This window comes from Bactrocera dorsalis, chromosome 4, assembly GCF_023373825.1.
Source record: "Bactrocera dorsalis isolate Fly_Bdor chromosome 4, ASM2337382v1, whole genome shotgun sequence".
Taxonomy (NCBI): Eukaryota; Metazoa; Arthropoda; class Insecta; order Diptera; family Tephritidae; genus Bactrocera; species Bactrocera dorsalis.
The window spans coordinates 15,884,220-15,894,642 of NC_064306.1; the positions used below are offsets into that span (position 1 = coordinate 15,884,220).

The 10,423-nt window shown below is 35.2% G+C and overlaps 1 protein-coding gene across 6 annotated transcripts; it reads left to right on the forward strand.

Annotated features, from left to right (window-relative positions):
- Positions 1-453: 453 nt before the first annotated feature.
- Positions 454-3,975, forward strand: LOC105233443 (kelch-like protein 5). Of its 6 annotated transcripts, none has more exons than XM_049455692.1 (8): positions 459-506; positions 603-668; positions 1,521-1,703; positions 1,769-2,129; positions 2,736-3,049; positions 3,109-3,319; positions 3,389-3,496; positions 3,561-3,975. In XM_049455692.1, the coding sequence occupies exons 3-8, from the start codon at positions 1,564-1,566 to the stop codon at positions 3,819-3,821; spliced, it is 1,395 nt and encodes a 464-aa protein (XP_049311649.1). In that variant the 5' UTR covers positions 459-506; positions 603-668; positions 1,521-1,563; the 3' UTR covers positions 3,822-3,975. The 6 variants fall into 6 exon arrangements, with proteins under 6 accessions (XP_049311647.1, XP_049311653.1, XP_049311648.1 ...); XM_049455695.1 differs by having other exon boundaries at positions 1,558-1,703; XM_049455690.1 differs by having other exon boundaries at positions 454-668.
- The last annotated feature ends 6,448 nt before the right edge of the window (positions 3,976-10,423 follow it).

Below are 10,423 nucleotides of genomic sequence, written 5' to 3' on the forward strand. Positions count from 1 at the left end.
TATTCCCCCTCCTCCGAAATTCGTGTTTTTTACCCGACCCAATAATGTCTCTAGCGGAAAAATTGCAAAAATTGGTCGACAAAAATGGTTCAGCAATATTTGTGGTTCAAAGTTTTTCTATAACATTTCATCTCATTTACAACATTATTGTATTTAATATTTGAAACAGTTTACAACACTTTAAACAAACAAAATATGTTACATGAAATGTAAACCAACTTTTGTAAATCTCATTTTCAAACTGCTGACAGCTCCTAATATGTTCTCTTAATGATTTTATTGAATAATCCAAAACAATATTCAACTAACATACTTTAGATATAACTTTTACTTTTTACGAACGTTGCTTTTGTACACTCCTAATGAATAAATTTCATAGGAACGCGAGTGCTGACTCGATAAGTTTTGAGCAAGCACGTCTCAGCTGTATGTGAGTCAAATCGCCTCTCCAGTAGTGCAGTTTCGCGGTGTAAGCCGATCGGTTGATTTCATTTACGTTGTTGCATGTGTGTAAATATATTTCATTGCAAATTATTTGAACCGCAACTATATCCACACCGAGCAATATAATATTCAATAAATTATTTTCCTCTGTTAAACAGGTATTTGTGATTTGTAGGGGAAAATTATTCGTGATCAGCGATTTCCCTGTACAGGAAGACATAAAAGTAAATATAGTCCATATCTTTACATAATTATATATATATTATATACCACGAACATATATAAGTAGATTTGTGTATGTGTAAGTGCGAAAATGCGGAGAATGAAATACAAAGTTAATCTCTTATAAAGCGACAATAAATACACTTAATATTTATAATTTGAGTATACAGTGACTCGCACAAAAATCGGACATGGCATATCAACACAGCATTGCACAAATGGCGCACAATTGAGATATGCACAAAAAAAGTACTATTTCATAAACTAATCAAGAAAGCCGCAGGCTGGAATGTATCCAACTTATCACGACAGCAGTACGTTTAGTAATTTCTTTCAACCCATAATACCTATGTACATACTATGTATTACGTACATAAGTTAAATACAGTAAATAGGGTGACAACATTCGGAGGTCTGTTAAAACACAAAATTCGTTTAAAACAAGAAAAAACGTTAACTTCGGTTGCACCGAAATTGGAATACCCTTCACAAATATAAATGTTTTCATTCAACTTAATTTGGATCGATTTTTTAAAGGTTATGTGCAAAGTTAGAGATTGCTATTGCATAAGCTGAGGGACTACTTCGTTCGAATACAAACAAACGGACGGACTAATTCCTAAATTTTTAGGATTATAGTCAACCAGAACAGCAAGATTCATTATATTAGACAAGTCTTCATATTCTTTATATTATAAAAAGTAGATGCATTTAGAAGTATTACGTTAGCTCTTTCCTAGATGGTTAGGTACGTAATGTTTTCGCACTGTGTTTAGGCAAACCTAATCTGTAGGGCCCTAACTTCAGCCAACAAAAAAAATATATATATACAAAATCAAATTTTATTATAATAGAATAATAATAAGAATCCAGTTCGTCTACATCTAATAGTATCAAATGGCTAGTACTACACCTAAAAAGGACGTTGTGCGTCAAGATAAACGTTTCACCGATTTAGTGTGGGAAAATTGTCATGAATTCTATGATCAAGAAAAACATATTGATGTTACGTTTTTGTGGCGGAGTTATCCCAAGCGGTTAGTTTAATTACGATTCAACATTCATCCATTTGTTAGAGTATTGGCTTAACACTTTTGTTTAGTATTACAGCTCATCGAATTATCTTGGCTGCTGCCAGTGTTTATTTCGACGAACTTTTTCAAACCAAGGAGGGTTCGGCTCCTGTTATTTACATTGAAAATATTGGACCGGATGAATTTGAGTTACTTATAGCTTACTGTTACACGGGTAGGCTAAACCCTAAAATGCCCAACGTCAGTAGACTTTTAAATGGAGCCACGATTTTGAAGCTTGACGGCGCCGCTGCCATTTGCACTGCTTACTTAAAAGGACCGACGGAAAGATCACGTCCAGCTTTGCAATTACCTTCAAACCACCCAACATCAAGTAATACTAACACCAATAAATCTATATTGGCAGTGCGACAAAGCATCGGAAAGCAGGTAAACTTTTTCAGAATTGAAAACTTTGAAACATTGACATATACGAGTAAGAGCATATGCTCGGACAGGCAAAATTGTTAGGGACTTTCGAAATAGCCCCTGAAGAAAAATCACACTCATTGCACACAACGCTTTCTGAACACATCGATAACTTGTTTAGTATTCTAGTTGCATGAACCTCATCACACCAACAAGTTACGAAATCAGAATACTAAATTAACTGACATTGAATTAAATTAACGATTGATCCTGAATAAATTAAACTCCAGTAGCACAAGTCTGATTCTAAAGATGACGGGTAAACTCCTTAATAAAAAGATGTTCACAAACTACTTAATCCCACAAATTATTGGTATCAGACTATGCAACCATTCCATTGGATGTGAAATGATTTTGAATATATTTACAATTATCTGTTTTGTAAGGGAAGCCTAGTTCTGAACTACTTCATCTCTATCTTATTTAAATAAGTTTGGACATTCTTTTACATAGGGAGATCGGACGGCCGACAAAAGTCGAATACTTTTGGATAAGTTCTCGTACTTCTAATATTAGCTTCCGCCATGAGATAAAGAGATTTACTCAACTTGAAATTTTATTTCACAGGATACTGAGAGTTGTATTTACCGATGCGACGAGATGGAGAAGATATGGATACAGTGTGGTGTGTTAAAATTCCCCACACAACGAGCAGGTTTGGTGTACTCAAATAAAAGGCTAATAACTCTAGGTGGCATTAGCTCAGAAAATCTACCGATACCTTGTGTGCGCTCCTACAATTTAGAGACTCAAATGTGGAGCAAATTGCCCCCGATGAAGGTTGCACGAGTTGGGTTGTGTGCTGTCATTGTAGACAGGATCATTTACGCAATAGGTGGATATGTAAGCCAACAGTACATTGCAACCATGACTGCAGAGAAGTTTGTGTTTTCCGATATTTAATTTGAATTCTATGTAAAATATGTATATTTTGCAATAGATTTGATCCTTCCACCGGCCAATGGACTTCACTACCTTCTATGTGTGTCTCACGAGCCGAAAGTACGGCTGTAGCTATTGAGGATCAAATTTATATACTTGGAGGTGTTGGAATCGATCGTGAAGAATTAAAGTCAGTTGAATGCTATAACATCAAAACAGGGAAGTGGCGTAAGTGCGCAGACATGCTCCAGGGACGTTTTAATTGTGGGGTAAAAGTATCATGAAATATGCAACTGTGGTCCAAAATAATGTTACGAGTACACGTCTTTTTATGACAGGCATCCGTTTTTAAAGATCTATTATATGTAGTAAGTTCAGGAAACACGCAGCCGCCCTACAGGAGCGACGTAGAGTTTTACGATATGAAAACTGATACATGGTCACAGGTATATTAACAAATTAAAAAAAAAAAAAAGAAAAGTAAGTGTAAATATGTATTATATCTTTTAGGCACCACCAGTCAATATAGCACGGAGTGGCATCTGTGCTGTAACACTAAGTGACCGTTTGATGGCCGTCGGCGGATCACCATCAAATGAGTTTAAAGGTATTGTCGAAGTGTACAAACCGACGCGAAATACTTGGATGCAAGTACGGCCTTTGCCGAGCAGCGGTAATTACAGTTGTTTCATAGTTCCAACAAAAGAGCTTCTTACAATCGGAAATAAACTTAAATCACCACAGGTTATAAAACCTTTTGGGCAAGAGTAAACACCTTTTTAAGTACGAGTATATATGTACATTTGGTACTTATTAAGCTTAAGGAACTTGTTTGCAGATTGTCTGTCCACAAATATTTTCAGCCATGCTGTATTGTGTTGAAAAGAATAAACTTTAGACAATAAAACGTGAATTTGCCAATTTACAGTCCAACTTATTTATTGCGAATTACAACGAAGTTTTTATACCCTGAACATGGTATATTAAATTTGCCATGATGTTTGTAACAGCCAGAAGGAAGCGTCGGAGACCCTATAAAGTATATACATATACATAAATGATCAGTATGTTGAGCTGAGTCGGTTTAGCCATGTCCGTCTGTCTGTATATATACGAACTAGTCCCTCAGTTTTTAAGATATAGTTTTGAAATTTTGTTAACATCATTTTCTCTTCAAGAAGCTGTTCATTTGTCGGAACCGCCGATATTGTACCACCATAACATATAGCTGTCATACAAACTAAACGATCGGAATTAAGGACTGGTATCGAAAACTTTCCCATTTGACATTGTATCTTCACAAAAGTTGTCACAGGTTATTTTCTAAGATAATAATGTAATCTCCAAAGAAATTGTTCAGATCGGTTAACTATAGCATATAGCTGCCACACAAACTGAACGATCGGAATCAAAGGCTTGTATGGAAAACTTCCTCATTTGACGATATACATATCTTCGCGAAATTTGGTATGAGTTATTGTTCATAGAAATAATGTAATATCAGAAGAAATTGTTCAGATCAGATTTCAACAAAAATTGTCACTCCAAGCCTCTCTTTAAATTGGTGTTATTTAAGCTAATGAAATATTTGTGCTTAGTTTTTTCATATCCTTTTGTGCTGCTCAAATACGTTAAAAGTTTCACTATACTAGATGTATGTTTGCATGTTTGTGTGTGATGACAACAAACACATGCTTTCGCTTTGATTAACATGGCAGGCATGACCGAACGATTAGTCTAGGCAGATGAACGATCGGCCAACAGCACTTCTCACAACTCATTCACAAACGAAGCTGAGCACATAAAGGTGTTAAAATACGTACACATGTAGTATGTATGTACATAAAGGACAAATTTCGTCTGTCACACCTTCGGCATTTACCGTCCTCTGTGCGCATTTGTTGTCATTGTTTTATTTGCGTAAATATGCTCGTGTTTACAGTTGTGCATACATTCGTAAATTTATTCTCTTGTTTCCGAATATTCGTTCCGGTATTGCCTCATTTTTCCCCGCTTTACGTCTTAAACCCAAAGATAATCCTCACTTTTGACATCTTAACTCTGCTCATAGTTCACATTTCATTTTCATTATTTTCCATACTCTTTAGAAACCAGTGCGACATACTTACTTAGAAAATTAGTAGGCTTTATTTGCAGCTTTTATCCTACAGTTAAACGAGTAAACGTCTGCTTATTTAAGCCATTCAAATGCAAATTAGTTTAGTTCAGAGGTCAAAAGAGTTCAGTAACAATGGTTGGGCAAATTGATAATAGACATAAAAAAGTTTGTGGAAGAAACACTTCAATTAAAAGTAGGCGTTACATATTTAATAACTACAAGTGAACAAGTATTACGTATGTTAATACCATAGCAGCCTGTGGCGCTAAGAGGTGTCTATTAAAAACAAATCAATTTCACAAATTTCTCCCTCGAGTCTTTGAAACTTGTTCATTGCACAAGTTTTCGGAGACCACGAATATACAGTACCTGGCCATCGAATTACGAACGGGCAATATTTTCGAACAGTTTCAAGTTTGATCAGCAATAAAAACTAAACCATCGCTCGTAATTTAACTTATTTCGGCTTTATTGATGCAACAATGATATTTTTTTGTCTTCGTGACGCTAATTGCAAATATATTTAATATTTGGTAACACTACCCTTATTCGCTAATACGGCTGCGATCCTATTAGGCATACTACGAATGCATTTTTTTATTTTTATATGCAAATCAACATCATTTTCCCATACGTCCTTGATGTTTTCTTTGAGTTTGTGTTTTTTTGTTGGTAGACCTTGCGTTTCAGATATGCCCAACAATTTTCAATTGGGTTTAAGTCGGGGGAATTCCCTGGCCATGGCAGCACATCCAAGTTCAACGAATTAATGCAATTCATGCTCGCTCGGGAGGTATGGCAAGGAGCACCCTCTTGCATAAACGTGTAGTCGCTTTCCGGATACCTTAGCCTTTCCAAATATGACAAAAAAACATTTTCCAAAACATTTATTTATTGGTCAGAGGGCATCGTGCCTTCGACGAAGTGAATTGGGCCGGGTCCTTCGTCTGAAATGCAGCTCCAAACCATCACTGAAGGAGGATGCTTTACTCTAGGAATAATGCAAGCTTCAGAAAATCGTTCTCCTCTCCTCCTCCGCACATAATTTTCCACTTGGGTGACGGCCTCTAGACGGCATTCATCGCTAAAGATGACCTATAAAAAGCGTAAAAATAAAAAAATTAAATATGTCTGCTTTAATTAAGGAAAAATTAAGAATGTAATAAAAATGTGTGAATTACCTTGCTCCAATAGGTGGCGTCATAGGTTCTATGCAGCCTAGCCCACAAAACACGTCTTTTCTGCATCAGCTGTGTTAATTTCGGCTTTTTAGCAGGCCTCTTGCACTTCAGTCCATTTTCGTAAAAACGTCTACGCAAAGTACGGTTCGAAATTTCCACACCACAGTCCCTAATTGCTTTTAAAATGCTTTCAGAAGTTGCGGTACGAACTTCCAAAGCTTTTCGAACAATCAACCGGTCTTCCCTGTCTGTAGTCTTCCGGAGGCCCTTGCAGTTGTTCCTGTTATTTCCGAAAACAGCCGCTTCATCACACCCCGCGCTTAGTTTTTTTGCCAATTCAGCCACCGATGTCTTAGAAATTCCAAGATTTTTGGCTATTGTGGAATAACTGGAATTTCCAGCTTTTAGAAAAGCTACAGCTTGCACTTTTTTCTCCTTTTGTATGTCGCGCTTTTTACCCATTCTCTATAAAAGGACATTAATTCTTGAATAAATATTGATTAGGTACACTCAGTAATTAATAAAGATTTTTTTAACTTGTTTTTTACTTACGCTCTTTCTTTAATCTTTAAATAATACCAAAACACAAAAATTTTCACCAAAATCTAAAATTTTATTCGCTTTATATTCACTCACACGCGTCCACGTTTATATACTAATGACAAAAAAAACTACGGTTACAATAATTGTCAGCCGATAACTATAAAGTAGGCAAGCTCATCCGAATATTATACCGTTAATTATACAGTAGAAATATAGGCAAAGGATGCCACCCAGGTTGTAATTTTGTAACTTTCAACATAAATTAAAAACATTGTCAAAACAATTAAAAATATTGAATATGCTCCCCGTTCGTAATTCGATGGCCAGGTACTGTACAGTATCGTAGTAAAAAAAATTTTAGAAAGTCCGCTATTCCTAATTGGAGTAGCAAGCAAATTTTTTTCTGGTACAACTGTAAAAAGTTGATTTGCATCATTGAAATATCAACTGTGTTTGTAAAAAGTTTGTAAATATAAACAACATGTCAAATGACTGATGTCACTAATAGCGGGATTCTGTAACCAGTCTCTAGTCTCTATTTGAGTCATTTTGAAGCAAAATCTCAATTTGTGACTAGTTACTATTCATTAAACAGTCTCTTGCGTTAGTCTCAAAATATTGAGACCTGGTAGTTAGCAGGTCACATAACTAAGAAGAGCTCTTGTCTGCCATTTTGAATATAATGAATAGAGATCATCATAGATATTAATCGATTGTCGTTTCTTTATATTTTGTAAGCAACTCAAACACGAAAAGATGAAAAATCAATCAATTTTACATAAATTTCGTAAATATTATGAAACAAAATCAACATATGTTTTTATTTTTATTGATAATTATGTTTTTTGACTATGTTATAGAAAATTTAATATTTTTTTATCGACATATTTACTTTCATTCAAGTGTAAGATTTGTGACTGTCACTTACAGAATAGCAAATCGTCTCAAGTTTCATAAATTGTCTCTAACTCAAAATCTTAAATTTAGAGACTTGAGTCTGTCTCACGTTACAGAATCGCACGGTAAATGGCAAATAATAGCCTTATTGCAGATAATGAATCCTTTTAAAATGTCGGCAGATATCAACTAGAACTTGTTGCGACAGGAGTGATAGTGGATGTATCAACGGTTCGCCGAAGGCTCAGATGGGTAAGATTCAACGACTTTATCTTTCAACACGATTCTGCACGGAGGGATTTTTTTCAGTTCCGCTACTTAACTTTGATGGAAATGGAATAAAGTAGTTGGTGTGGCTTGAGAACAGACCCGATTTCAACCCCAATCGAAAACCTGTGGGCGATTATGAAAAATCAGGTTGTCGCACAGACGCCGAATAACTAAAAAGGACTGGATTACGCCCGAAGTATTGATTAAGATATTTCCCAAAAAATAGACTAAAATTATAAGATAAAAAGGCAATCAATGTGATATTACTATTTTAATGAATTTTGTAATCAATATTGTGATGTAGATATTTATCAATGTTGTACAATATTCCTAAAATTAATAATTTGAACAAATTTGAGTAAAAAATTCTTTCCAAAAAACTTTCATTAATACATTTTGGCTAATAATTTATTTGTTCGTTAACTACAAATCCAAAGAAATTGTCATTTTCACTTTCCATAATACTTTATAGGAACGCACAACCAAGTCTGTTGCGTGGACATCAAGAGTGAAAAATGGTAAAAGCCCATTTTAATGCGCCATTCTTATTCTTCTTTATTAGTATTGTAGTTTTCATATTTCCAAACCAAAATCTTACATGCTGAAACTGACTAAGCTTCTCGCTTCAACACCAAAACGATTTTGACTTAAAAACATTATATTATTTACTATACTACCAAAGCCATAATCTTTTTAGCAGACTTTAAAAAAATTGCAACTTTTTGAAAATCTTTGACTGATTAATTACTGAAAGCTATATACATGTCGGTATGGAAGGAGTTTCTCGAGGTTATAGGTATTGATTTTGGAATAGTCTCATATTAACATTTGAACAACATCCAAACAGCTTGTTTCGTGTTATGCTTTTATGTTTAAGGAGCTTCAAATAAATTATTCCTCAACCCAACCTATAGGATTCAAAATATTAAGTAATTTCTAGCTCTTTGGTTAAAACTTTAGGCCATCAATAGTTTAGAACACGGGACACTCACATCATGAATTTTCTGCAACTGACTTAACCATCAGATTATTCCATTCGATCAAAATAATTTCTCTCAATAAACGAAATTTGTTAGAAACGTGCTTGAGTTGACCTTGTGTGATTGTTTCTTAACATTGTTTCTTAGCATCCAAAAAGAAATGTCTGTCTGTCCGTCTTTCATTATATATACCAAGAAGGTGCTTTGTCGGGACGGCCGCTATGGGACCACTATAGCAAATAGCCACCATACAAACTGAACGACCGAAATAAAATGCTTCTTTGGAAAACTATTTAGTTTGACGAAATATCTTCAAGTCGCAATCTCCGAAACAATTGTTCAGATCGAATCACTACATACTACATAAGTATATTCTATGTATAAATATATAGGAATATTTTGTAATTGTGGAGGGTGTTATAACTTCGGAACAAGCGAAGTTAACGTTTTTTTTTCTGTATTTCTTTTTTATTGTGCGGACCGTTGTTTCCACCAGTGTTTTTAGATTAATATAATGATTTGTTGCTAAATAAGATAGGTATTACACACATACATATGTACTCGTATGTTGGGAAACCGGTCCAACTGTCTGCAAAGCAAAAGCAAAGCCGCAATAAGTTTGAATGTTAGCGCGTGCCAATGGCTTTGGTATTGCGAAGCTCACATTTATACGAGTATCTCCAGTTGCAAGTTACATTTTTATTGTCAGTCTTTTTTATTAACCATTTTATTTCTTTTAGGGTTTTAATGGTGCAGTTCTCGCTCTCGTTATAGTCGAGCTTCCATGCCGTTTGTTGCCTGCAACGTCATTGCTTTATCGTTGGCAACTGATCGTCGCCTGTTACTATTAAAACAGAACCAACCATTTAAGGACTGCCTATGCATGGACTTTGCTCCGTTTTTATTGCTAATTTTTTATGTAATTTGCCGCATAGCTCCACGAGATCCATTTTGTGAAGTGAAGTTTTTGGTGCGTTGGACGCGCCTGCTTGATAGGTTCCTGCCAACGTAGATTACAAACGCCTAGTACTTAGTTACTTGCCACACAGCTAGATGGCATGGAATGATAGCCGACAGTCATGATAAACATACGAACTATTCATTTCACGAAATGATTACACACACAAGCGATCTCAGCAACCTGTCCAGCCGCGCAGGTTCACTTGCAGTTTTTTATTACAATCCTAAATTGTGTTTTGCGAGAAACTGATTTCCTTTTTTACAAAGACTCATCTTATCTGCACATTGTAAATGTTCCACGCTAATTTAACATTTGACATGTTCCTCAATGCAGTAGTCTATGAAGGTGTAAATAAAGGGTGATTTTTTAAGAGCTTGATAACTTTTTTTTAAAAAAAAAACGCATAAAATTTGCAAAATCTC